Source organism: Anabrus simplex, chromosome 2 (assembly GCF_040414725.1).
Source record: "Anabrus simplex isolate iqAnaSimp1 chromosome 2, ASM4041472v1, whole genome shotgun sequence".
In the NCBI taxonomy this organism is placed as follows: domain Eukaryota; kingdom Metazoa; phylum Arthropoda; class Insecta; order Orthoptera; family Tettigoniidae; genus Anabrus; species Anabrus simplex.
In genome coordinates, this window is record NC_090266.1 from 1,132,726,583 (window position 1) to 1,132,740,257 (window position 13,675).

General features: G+C 40.4%; 1 protein-coding gene across 1 annotated transcript in view; it reads left to right on the top strand.

Annotated features, from left to right (window-relative positions):
- Positions 1-1,140: 1,140 nt before the first annotated feature.
- Positions 1,141-13,675, top strand: part of LOC136863806 (uncharacterized) — a 125,156-nt gene continuing 112,621 nt past the window's right edge. The window contains exon 1 of the mRNA XM_067140144.2: positions 1,141-1,342. Coding sequence (XP_066996245.2) covers positions 1,225-1,342 — 118 coding nt within the window. The 5' untranslated portion in view covers positions 1,141-1,224. The remainder of the gene's footprint in view (positions 1,343-13,675) is intronic.

The window sequence follows — 13,675 nt, forward strand, 5'->3', positions numbered from 1 at the left end:
ATAATTACTTCACGGTCGTGATTAGTTGCTCAAATAACCTATGAAATAAGTAAAATTTACCAAATATAAATATAACCCCACTTCTGTATTTATGTCTAAGTATATATATTTCAGATTCTAAACTAATACTATTAAGTCATTCACGTTGTTATCTGACCGTGTTCATCCATTTTTAAACTTGAAGTTACGAATAAAATCCTAATTTATTTCGGAAGCTCACACAATACACAACACGTTGGTTCAAAACAGCTGACGTCTCCAACCACTTCCGTTCGTAGTGAAAATTAGCTCGTCACGTTTCAAACTAGTTGCCAACCGGGCAACCGCATATGGACGATAAATCGAACTATCATGGATTCGTTCTGCGAACAAACTTAATAGAAAGCTGTGTACCTGATCATGTCATCTTTCGCTATGTTTGTTATATTTTATCATGAAAGGTTACAATTGTTAATTAGTCTGTTGACAGTACAAATGAAATTTGCACAGTGGAGCTGTATCTTGTGCTTCGTGGCAATTACGATTGACTGGAAGAATGCTTTGCACGTGACGTAAGTACTCGCGTTTTTGCTTACGTGACAGAATGCCCCCCAAAAGAGAAAGAATTGTAACCCTAGTCCAGTGAACAGGATTTAGCCGTATGTATAATCTTTAGCACGAATTTGTCCGGCTCCATGGTTAAATGGTTAGCGTGCTGGCCTTTGGTCACAGGGGTCCCGGGTTCGATTCCCGGCAGGATCGGGAATTTTAACCTTAATTGGTTAATTTCGCTGGCACGGGGGCTGGGTCATCTTCATCAACATTTCGTCCTCATCACGACGCGCAGGTCGCCTACGGGAGTCAAAATCAAAAGACCTGCATCTGGCGAGCCGAACTTGTCCTCGGACACTCCCGGCACTAAAAGGCATACGCCATTTCATTAGCACGAATTTCATCATGAGATGAGAATAATTGAATAGCGATGGTTGATACTTTTCCTGCAGTAGCTTTATCGTCACAGGCTAGAGTTCAAAGTAGAGGTCAGACCAATGTTTGCCCCCTCTCTTCCCAGTGATTGACGTGTCGCCCTTTGCTCGTCCTGAACACGAGTGCAGGAGGGAGTCCAAAGCTCAGTTAAGCCTCAGTTTAACGTCGGGAGTTGAGAAGCACAGAGTTATCTGTGTTCTCTTTGTCTGTCAAGTGCAGCTATTGTGTTCTCGGTATGTCATACTTCTGGAAGTGATCATGAATTCGAGGAGTACTTCAAGAGAACAGCGCTGTGGGAGATGTGCCAGGATGTCGTCCTCGTGGATGTTTATCTTGCTCTTCATTGTGGTCATAGAAACTGAAAACACTTATGCAAGTGAGTACCAGCTTCATTAACTTCCTCTCGTATTTTACACGTACAGAAGATTATGTGGTCCTTGTTATTAGCACGGTAGGAGTGTGTGTTAATGAAGCGGAAACAATTATATTTTCTCTCACAGACCCTCGCCTTCCAGTAAAATTGTTTGTATAGCAAAGTAGTTTAAGGAAGAATAGAATTATTAGAAATATTTTTATAAATAACTTTCAAACAAGGATTTGAGGAAATTTGTAATGAGTGGATTAAGACTAAGTTAGAAAAGAGCATGTTTATGAGGCTGTACGTATGGATCGACTTTGACGGCGGAGTTGCGTACTGTAGTGCAAATACAGTTGAGAGGAAATATTATCAAGGGGACTGCGAGATTACGCTTTAGAGATCAAGAGAAATAAAGCTAAACCAATGAGAGACATAGAATCGCGTCAGGTCGCAGTGCTAGATGTGAATAAGAAATCGTGGAGAATCTGAGCTTTTACATATGACAGCTAAATTATTATTATTATTATTATTATTATTATTATTATTATTATTATTATTATTATTATTATTTAATCCATTTACCGTCCAGGATTGTTTTTTTTCCTCGTACTCAGCGAGGAATCCCACCTTTACCACCTCAAGGGCAGTGTCCTGGAGCGTGAGACATTTTGTCGAGGATACAACTGGGTACCTCGCTCAGACGGCCTCACATGCTATGCTCAGCAGGGGCCTTGTGGGTTTCAGAAAATTGGAAGGGATAGGCAAGAAAGAGGGAAGGAAGCGACCACGGCCTCAAGTTAGGTACCATCCCAGCATTTGCCTGAAGAAGAAGTGGAGAAACCACGGAAGTCCACTTCGGGGATGGCTGAGGTGGAAATCGGACACCCTCTACTTAGTTGACCTTCCGAGGCTGAGTGGACCCCGTTCCAAATTTTGTGGCAGAGCCGGGAATCGAACCCGGGCCTCCGGGGGTGACAGCTAATCACACTAAATACTACACCACAAAGACAGACGTTATTATCATTATATGTGCTTAACATCTCTTCATCCGGCTGCTTGGTAAATGATAAGCGTACTGACTTTTGCTTCGCAGAACACAGGGTTTATTCGACTCACGGCTGGACCGGGGATTTTGAACTGCTTATAGTTAATTCCTCTAGCTCGGGGATTAGGTGTTTGTGTTCGTCTTAACACACTTCTCTTCATCTCCATACAAGACACTGCAAAGTCCCACAGAAATACGCAATAGTATTCATATGGGTTTGTGTCAGGAAGGGCATCCGGCTGTAAAAATGGGCCAAATCCGCCTCGGTGCCGACCCCAATAAACTGGGAAAAAGGTTAATAAGAAGAAGAAGAAGAAGAAGATGTGCTTAAGATCTCTTCAACTACCATCTACTACATCAATTGACTATGGCAAGATTCCATCCCCCAACCCTGAACACATGAAAGGAGCGCCTAACGAATCCAGAGACTTGAAGATAGAACTGGTATTATATGAAGAGATCTGTAAGTAAACCTGCAATTTCGCACGACTAGTTGTCATAAACCACAGGATTTTCAGTACTACGTATCGGATTCGAATCACAGGCTCGTGGCTATGTTAACACGTGCCTAAATGTGTCGGTACAGCAAGTGTTCAAAATATGCACCCTCACGTCTTGCGCATTGTTCATAACGGTCCTGTAGACGGTCAAACATATTGGTGAAGACAGGTTTCCCCCAAAAGTGACCGCATTTTCTCTCCGAATTCGAGAACATGCTTAGGTGGGTCATTTGACTGTAAAAACCGTCAATGAGCCAGCAGTGAAATGGAACTATCAATAATAATAATAATAATAATAATAATAATAATAATAATAATAATAATAATAATAATAATAATAATAATAATAATAATGGCTTTTAAGTTCCGCTAACTACTTTTACGGTTTTTGGAGGTGCCGGATTTTTTCCCGCAGGAGTTCCATTACATATCAATAAATCTACCGACACGAGGCAGGCGTATTTGAGCATTTTAAAATATCACCGAGCTGAGCCAGGATCGAACCTGAGATTGAGATTATCACCTGATTTTAACATCCAACAAATAACGATTTTCGGAGGCTCTGGTGCATTGGAATGTCTTTTCTTCATGGATTCTTCTATGTGGGGTTAACATCTTGCGCAAAAGATTCTCGAAGTTAAGTGTTCTTGAATATAATTAAGTTCACTATATTTCATTCAAGCCGATTGGACACCACAGGCCGACAGAGAAGCAATGTGATTGGAAAGGCGATGGATTCGTGTATATCTTCGTTTCAGCAAAAGTGAAGTTGTATTCACTTAGAAAAGGATGAAAGGCAATTCCTGCTCACGACAATACTTGGAATCCATAGTCTGGTGCTAGACAGTATGTTATGGTAGCTTTAAGAGTCGACCTTTTTTTCCCTCCCATTCTGAAATAGTGTTACAGTTAGTATAAGCCGATGGGAATTAAATAAAAGCATTTTCTGCTCAAAATTCAGTAAACTACTTTCTGTTCGTATAAACGGACATTCGCGAAATAATTAACTTTCTTTGACGGCTAAGAGCCATTTCTGTCAGAAGTGAGGTTACACTTAATAAATTACCATTGCTAAAACTAGTACACGATTTTGTTCAAGTTTAACCCATCTTCTGGTTTTCAATGGTTTCCCATTTTCAAACCACGTAATTGCAGGAACTGTACTTTAATTAAGGCCAAGGCCACTACTTTCTCGACCCTATCCCTCTCCCATCCATCCGTCGCCGAAAAGTTCGATTTGTTCGTGCGACGTTAAACCATTCACAAAAAAAGAAAATAAACCGATCTTCCAAAATCACTCACTTGAGTAGGTACAACAATATCACAGACTGACACACAATACAACCGCATTCAGTAACCTCGTAGACTGATGGCCAAAATGTTAGTAATCCCAACCATGAAGCAACTTATAGTCTTCGTTCAAACATTTTCGTAAAGGAATGAAATGCTTAAAATATTTCATTCAAACGCCACGCAGAAAAACGTGACGTAAGGGGTATAAAGTGATATTTTGTGCTCCGAAACGCAGTTAGCTTATTTCTTGTTCATTGTAACTTACAGTAGCCTACATAGAGGAATCGGTATTAACCTATCGAAGCTTTTGATAGGGCAGATATTCCTGACGAACAGAGGGCTATTGGTCTGGGCAAACGAGTGATTGAATGGATGGCTAATTCTCTAGAAAGTAGAACTCAGAGAATTATAGCACATATATAAGTAGACAAGGATTTTTTGCGGACGACGTTATAGGCCTACTGTATAGGTGGGCAGTGAAAGAGCTACGGGCATGAGCGCCGAGAGAGTGGAGAGCACCCTGTGTTACAAAGACTAGATGGCGATACGCGCAGTCAAGATGCAAGGCAAGCCACAGCATTGCACCTGGCTGAGTACATTATGTTTACGCAATACAATACCCGAGTTCGTCTGTCGTACATTGTTTTTGCTGCATTCCTAAGCAAACATTTTTATGATGGCCTACAGTATTTCTAGAAAGCTCTCAGGGTCCTCATTTTGAGACATCATCTATAGGAATAAGGTCAACTGGCCTCAGGTCCGAATCATACCTTTATTTTAAGTTTAGTAGAATTTATTTCTAAAGTTGTTCTTATAAAAAATGTAATGTGTTAAAGGTTATTGTAGCTTTTAACTCGACCAATTGTTTTTAGAATTTTTTAAATTTATAGATTAAACTTCACAATTGTTTTTAATTTTTCGAGTTCTTTACAAACTATTTCGTTTTTTAATCAATATTAACTATATTGTGTTTTCTTTGTCTTCGGGCAGCCTCTAGATGGAGGAAGAATGTATAATAATAAATAATAAAAATGAGTACAGGTAGTAGTCAAAGGAACATTTAGTTATCAGAAGTCAAAATAATTACGTTTGTTTCCTACGCATAATCTAATGAAATGAATATAATTAAACTATTTACTTAGCACAAGGCGTTTGTACACAAAAATAACTCATTTTGTTTCTTCACCATAATCTAATGCACTGAATAGAACGAGACATAGGCAAAATAGAACTGTTAAAAGTAGAAATCTGTTTAGATACGCTCCCCTTGTAACTGAGAGCCGTGCAAGCAGCTGCTAGGCTGTACCTTCCATCAGAGCTCATACTCTGAGCCTGAGCTGAAGCGCTACTCATTGAGACGAATTGTGCCAGCCTTTGGTATAGAGTAATAAAGAAGTTACAGGAGTGTGATCGCCAATAAAAAGACCTCCACGAAGTCGTGAGATGGACAGCAGAAAATAGTATAATAGTAAATGGGGTGAAATATTAGATTGTTTCACCACTATCAGTTTATTGTGATGATGGGGTGCAAGTATCTCATGCGGATCATTGTAAGCACATAAGAGTTAACATAAGGAAAGACGAGGTTGTAAAGAAAGGTTACAGATCTCTTTATACGGTTATGAGTAGGGCCCGGAGGTGTATGACCTAAAAATGTTAGAAATATGTAAGCACTTATGACCCAAAATGTATTAAAATATGACAATAAATATGACTTCAAAATTTTTTTGGTAACATTTTCGAAATCTTCAGAATCTTGCCGCTGTTTAAATTAACGTTACATTGAAAATAACTTTTTTTAAATAGCACTTTCAATAATAATAATAATAATAATAATAATAATAATAATAATAAGTTATAATATTAATTTTATTATTATATGGTATTTGGAATTGATTTACTGAATCCAGAGGTAACTCTCGACTCTGCAGAGAATGAAATAAATGTCACATTTTGATGGGCAATCAGAAATAATTACAATAGCAAATTACATACATTTTAAAGTTTTAAAATGGGAACGATGATCTATTTTTCGCGCAACAGTGACTTCTATCGGAGAAAAGACCCCCAACATCGCAGGATGTTTTTGAGGCATATTTGAAATACCGGTACATCAAATCATTAGAGTTCAATTGAGGCTCACCTTTCTGTCGCTTTCTACGCATCTCTCCATTTTTACAGTATACAGCTTACCCTCCTAATTCACATAAATATTTATTTCTAAGGAAGATAATTGTAATAAATTACAGACAATAATTAGGAGATGTGAAAAATCCATCTTTGAGACGACTGCAAGCAGGTATGCAAAAATGGAATAAAAAGATAAAAAATATGACAATGCGAATATTCACGGGGAAATATAACCATAATGTGAAAAATTACTGGAAAATGACAAAAAAACGTTAAAAAGGCAAAATATGACTTTATATCACCCGTGAAAATATAGTTTTAGTCACCGCAGATAAAATCATGCTTAAGTTGTATTTTCCATAGAAAGAATATAAGGTAAGGTAAGGGTGTATTCTGCTCGAAGGCAGGTCAAACCTCCGCAGAGTTGTGCCTGAGCCGGAGATTACGTACGGTAGGGTGGCAAGTTCCTTTCCGCTCCTCCATTCCCTTACCCCCCCTTATCCAAGTCTTGACCACGCCCAATGTTGTTTAACTTCGGTGATTTCACGGGATCCGGTGTTTCAAGAAGGCTACGGCCGTTGGCAAGAAAAGAATATGACTTGTCATGAACATCCGGGCCCTAGTGATGAGGGTATTCGAGGGTTGTAGCAAGAATGATAAGATAAGACTGATAAGACCCCCAATTAGAGCGTGGTTCCAGTGTATGGTACCCTTACCAGCATTACTTGATTCGAGAATTGGAAAAGTTATAAAGGAAAGAAACACGATTTGTTCGGGATGATCTGCGACAGAAGAGTAGTGTTACGAAAATAAGGCCAACTTTGGGCTGGGGAGACTTGCGAGAAAGGAAACGAGCTGCTCGACTAAGAGGTATGCTCCGAGCTGTAAGTGGGAAGGTGGCGTGGAAAGACATTAGTAGACAAATAAGCTTGAACAGTGTTTTTAAAAGTAGGAAAGATCATAATTTGAAGATAAAGTTGGAATTCATGACGAAAAAGTGGGACAAATACTCGTTTATAGGAAGAAGAATTAGAGATTGGAATAATTCACCAAGGAAGATGTTCGACAGATTTGGAACTTCTTTGAAATAATTTAAAAACACGGCACTTACGCCCTTGAAAGGGCTTTGGCCTGCCCAGCTACCACTGCTCAGCCCGAAGGCCTGTAGATTACGAGGGGCCGTGTGGTCAGCACGACGCATCCTCTCGGTCGTTATTCTGGGCTTTCGAGACTGAGGCCGCCCTCTCACCGTCAGATAGCTCCTCAATTCTAATTACGTAGGCTGAGTGGACCTCGAACCAGCCCTCAGGTCGAGAGAAAAATCCCTGACCTGGCCGGGAATCGAACCCGGGTCCTCCGGGCGAGAGGCAGGCACGCTACCCCTACACCACGGGGCCGGCAAAATAATTTAAAGGCAGGAAATATATAATGTCTCAAATAACACATAATATTAATAGCAATAACAATAGTAATAATGTTATTAATAATAAAAGCAAAGTCATCTCCATACAGGCCATGAAGGCCCCTGGTGGGGTGGAAGGTAAAGGCTTCCACTATCCGTAACCTCCTCCTCTATGAACCATGTGACCTTGCCGCGATGGGGAGGCTTGCGTGTCCCAGTGACGCAGTTAGCCGAGCCGCAGGTGCAACCATATCGGATGGGTATCTGTTGAGAGACCAGACTAACGAATGGTTCATCGAAAGGGGGGTAGCAGCCTTTCGGAAGTTGCAAGGGCGGCAGTCTCGATGATTGACTGATATGGCCTTGTAATAATACTCAACATGGCTTAGCTGTGTTGATACTGCTACACGGCTGAAAGCAACGGGAAACTACAGCCGTAACTAACTCCCGAGGACATGCAGCTCTCTCTGTATGAATGATGTACTGATGATGGCTTCATCCCGGCTAAAATATTCCGGAGGTAAACTAGTCCCCCATTCGGATCTCCGGGTGGGGACTACACGAGAGGGGGCGATCATCAGGAAGATGCATACTGACATTCTGCGAGTCGGAGCGTGGAATGTTAGAAGTTTGAATCGTTGTGGTAGGTTAGAGAATCTGAAAATGGAGATGGATAGACTAAAGTTAGATGCAGTTGGTATAAGTGAAGTACGTTGACAGGAAGAACAGTATTTTTGGTCAGGTGACTACCTAATTATCAACACGAAATCAAACAGGGGAAATGCAGGAGTTGGTTTAATAATGAATAAGAAAATAGGGCAGCGGGTAAGCTACTACGACCAGCATAGTGAAAGAATTATTGTTGTCAAGATAGACACCAAACCAATGCCCACCACAATAGTGCAGGTCTGTATGCCTACTAGTTCAGCGGATGACGAGGAAATCGAAAGAATATATGAAGAGATAGAAGATTTAATACAATATGTAAAAGGTGACGAGAATCTAATTGTGATGGGAGACTGGAATGCAGTGGTAGGCCAAGGAGGAAAAGGTAATACAGTAGGAGAATTCGGATTGGGACAAAGGAACGAAAGAGGAACTCGGCTGGTTGAATTCTGCACTGATCATAATTTAGTCCTTGCCAATACTTCGTTCAAACACCACAAACGACGGCTGTATACGTGGACGAGACCTGGAGACACTGGAAAATATCAAATAGACTTCATTATGATTAGGCAGAGATTCAGAAACCAGGTGTTGGATTGCAAAACTTTCCCAGGAGCAGACGTGTACTCTGACCACAACTTGTTGGTCATGAAATGCCATCTGAAGTTGAATAAATTGAAGAAAGGAAATAATGCAAAAAGATGGGATCTAGACAAGTTGAAAGAAAAGAGTGTGAGGGATTGTTTCAAGGAACATGTGGCACAAGGGCTAAATGAAAAGGCTGAAGGAAACACAATAGAGGAAGAGTGGATAGTCATGAAAAATGAAGTCAGTAAGGCTGCTGAAGAGATGTTAGGAAGGAAAAAAAGATCAACTAAGAATCAGTGGATAACTCAGGAGATACTAGACCTGATTGATGAACGACGAAAATACAAGAATGCTAGAAATGAAGAGGGCAGAAAATAATACAGGCGATTAAAGAATCAAGTGGATAGAAAGTGCAAGGTAGCTAAGGAAGAATGGCTGAAGGAGAAGTGCAAGGATGTCGAAGGTTGTATGGTCTTGGGAAAGGTAGATGCTGCATACAGGAAAATCAAGGAAACCTTTGGAGAAAGGAAATCTAAGTGTATGACTATTAAGAGCTCAGATGGAAAGCCACTTCTAGGGAAAGAAGACAAAGCAGAAAGATGGCAAGAACATATCCAACAGTTGTATCAAGGTAAGGATGTAGATAATTTGGTTCTGGAACAAGAAGAGGCTGTTGATGCTGATGAAATGGGAGGCCCAATTTTGAGGTCAGAGTGTGACAGAGCTGTGAGAGACCTAAATAGGAACAAGGCACCTGGAATTGATGACATTCCTTCTGAATTACTGACTGCGTTAGGAGAAAGCAGCATGGCAAAGTTATTCCATTTAGTGTGTAAGATGTATGAGATAGGAGAAGTCCCATCCGATTTTCGGCAGAATGTTGTTATACCTATTCCCAAGAAAGTCGGTGCTGACCGGTGTGAAAACTACCCCACCATTACTTTAGTATCTCATGCCTGCAAAATTTTAACCCGTATTATTTACAGAAGAATGGAAAAACAAGTCGAAGCTGAGTTGGGAGAAGATCAATGTGGCTTCAGAAGAACTTTAGGAACACGTGAAGCAATCCTGACCTTACGTCTGATCTTAGAGGATCGAATCAAGAAGGACAAGCCCACGTACATGGCATTCGTAGATCTAGAAAAGGCATTTGATAATGTTGATTGGACCAAGCTATTTACGATTCTGAAGGTGATTGGGATCAGATACCGAGAACGAAGAATTATTTACAATCTGTATAAAAATCAGTCTGCAGTGATAAGAATCGAGGGCTTTGAAAAAGAAGCAGCAATCCAGAAAGGAGTGAGGCAAGGCTGCAGTTTGGCCCCCTCCTCTTCAATGTTTACATAGAACAGGCAGTAAAGGAAATCAAAGAGGAATTTGGAAAGGGAATCACAATCCAAGGAGAGGAAATCAAAACCTTGAGATTTGCCGATGAAATTGTTATTTTATCTGAGACTGCAGAGGACTTCGAGAAGCTGCTGAATGTTATGGACGAAGTCTTGGGTAAGGAGTACAAGATGAAAATAAATAAGTCCAAAACAAAAGTAATGGAGTGCAGTCGAACGAAGGCAGGTGATGCAGGAAATATTAGATTAGGAAATGAAGTCTTAAAGGAAGTAGATGAATAGTGTTACGTCGGTAGTAAAATAACTAATAGCACAAGCAAGGAAGAGCTTTCTTAAGAAAAGAAATTTGCTCACTTCAAACATTGATATAGGAATTAGAAAGATATTTTGAAGACTTTCGTGTGGAGCGTGGCATTGTATGGAAGTGAAAAATGGACGAGAACTAGCTCAGAAAGAAAGAGAATAGAAGCTTTTGAAATGTGGTGTTACAGAAGAATGCTGAAGGGGCGATGGATAGATCGAATCACGAATGAAGAGATACTGAATCGAATTGGTGAGAGGAGATCGATTTGGCTAAATTTGACAAGAAGAGATAGAATGATAGGACACATCTTAAGACACCCAGGACTTGTTCAGTTGGTTTTTGAAGGAAGTGTAGGTGGTAAGAGCAGTAGGGGTAGACCAAGGTTTGAATATGGCAAGCAGATTAGAGCAGATGTAGGATGCAGTAGTTACGTAGAGATGAAAAGGTTAGCACAGGATAGGGTGGCATGGAGAGCTGCACAAACCAGTATATGGACTGATGACTCAAACAACAACAACAACAACATCCGTAACCTCGGCACTTGATAGGCTAGAGTGTTTAGCTCTACGCCCGGCCGCCTTGGCCCCCAGAAATTAAACTGGTACTCATGTTTGGTGTAGGCTGAGTGAACCTCACGGCCATATGCACCTCCAGAAGTGGATATCCCGTTTCTTAAATTTTACGACTTCCTGACTGGGAATCGAGCCCACGTCCTTCCGGGTGAACCGAGCACGCCTTTACTGCCTCGACCAGGCAACCCCTATATTAATAATAATAGAATCCTTAATTTTACAATACGCAAAGCAAAATACACTTAAATGACGTAACTGCAGTAATCCATTCATTCATCCCATTCATTCCTTCATACACTCATCCAGCAAGTCAGTAGGATCTACTCAGCAAATACTCGCGAGAAGACGATTTAAACATGCAATGAGAGGGATTGTCCCTTATGTTCGCAGGTAGCTAATTCCATGACCTGGACGCAGATATTATGAAGGAGCGGTTGTAAACAGCAGTGGGGTTTATAGGTATGGCAAGAGAGGAGCCATGGTCATGATAGGACGAGAGGTAAAAAAAATGTGAAGAAAGGTAGTTGGGAGTATTAGTGGAAAGTATTTTCTACAGCTATAATAAGGTGATACTCTACCCCATCAAGTGCCGAGGTTACGGATGGTGGAAGCCTTTACCTTCCACCTCGCCAAGGGCCTTCATGGCCTGTATGGAGATGACTTCTTTATAATAAGGTGATAGGCCTATATGAGCATCATATCGCAGATTAAATATATATTTTACGCAGCTGTTCAGGCTCCGGTGCAGTTTGATACTGTCGCAGGTTATTTCAGTCAACACAGTGTTACAAAATTCAAGTATAGGCAGTATCAGGGAGCGAATTAGTTGTGCTTTAAGTCCAACCGAGAATAGGCCTACATTACAGAATCGTTTCAGAGGATATAAGCACTAGTGCATTTTATTACATGTTCTTGTCACCTGTTGAGTCCAATTTAGAGTCTCAGTCATAATAATTCCTAAGTTAGTCACTGAAGAAGAGTATGGTATGATTTTATTGTTGAAAATAATTGGAGAGATAAGTAAGTCTCAAATAAATCGCTAAGGAAATAATCCCATCCCATCTGATCATATCTCGAAAACTAGCTTTTGGCAATTAGCTCCAGTAGAAAACGTTATATTTATGTGTTCAAAAGTTATTTTTCCACAGTGAATTGTATTGATAGGTTATAACCATACTTAGATCAATCGGTAATATGATTTAAATGATCGAATCCACAGTAAAATAATGTAGGTGCGTTTGGATTTATAATTAGACTGATAGAATTCGTATATGTATGGCCAAGACCATATTGGTTTTTGTTTCTGAGGAACATGTAGGAACACTTGTGATAAGTCTAAATCTTCACATTCACACTCAAATTAGTCATTAAGAAAATGGTCGTGATTGTTGTTTTAAGGGACAAAACAACGGAAATATCAACATTTCTTAAGATAAATTGCAGAAGAAAGAGCTTCTCCCTGTAGAAGAATGAAGACATCAGTTAGAGAAAGGGAAGGGCAAGGAAAATTAAGGGGCATTAAAGATCCTAATACCATCTAGGTTGTGAAAGAATTAAAGTTGACCAAGGAATGTAGGGCAGGAAATATGAAGTAAGTCTCAAATAAATCACTGAGAAAATAATTCCATCTTATCTTCGTTTCCGAACACGTTAAATCATGCTCTGTGTAGGAACAGGAAGCCCTATCGTTCGGCGATCCAAGATGCTATCAGCTGCTTACCCGAATTCATTTACCCCTCGCTAATATTTTGATATCCCAAAGCACCTTTTCCAGTCCTCTGTTCAAATAATTACAATGACACACGTCAAACAGATCACATAAGAGCATAGCTTATTAGATAGTTAATGCTCATACAAGTGGGAATGATAACCAAAAGTGTCTCAAGTTCCTAATATAAATCAACAACATCGACCACCAGTAGTCTATACGCCACACTCAGACACTTCTATGGCTGGGGCTCATTTCCTGGTGGATCATTATAAACATTACCCCACCTTCATCGATGAAATGTCCGGCTCCATGCCTAAATGGTTGGCATGTTGGCGTTTGGTCCAAGAGGTCCCGGGTTCGATTCCCGCCCCGGTCAGAGATGGTAACCTGCATTGGTTTATTCCGGTGGCTCGGGGACTGGGTCCGTGTGCCGTCTTCAGCATAAGAATTCATCATCTGTAGGGCCCCTTCCTCAAAGACACGCAGGTCGCTGACAGGCGTCAACTCGAAAGACCTGCACCAGGCCTCTCCGGAGTCCACACGACATTAAATAATGAATTAACATACATATTCCGTTTTAGAGCTTCATTCTCTTCCGTATTCAATGCGCAAGCATTCATGAACAAAATAGATACCTACCACTATAATTCCCTATTGGCATTTTAACGTCGTAACTTCTTTTGCATATGCACGGCCCCAAAATATCAAGTACTTGGTTCAGTTCTTGTCTTCTGTATCTCTGTCTGCTTCTCTTTAGTTGAATCCATTATTCTTCTTGCAGTAAATCGCAA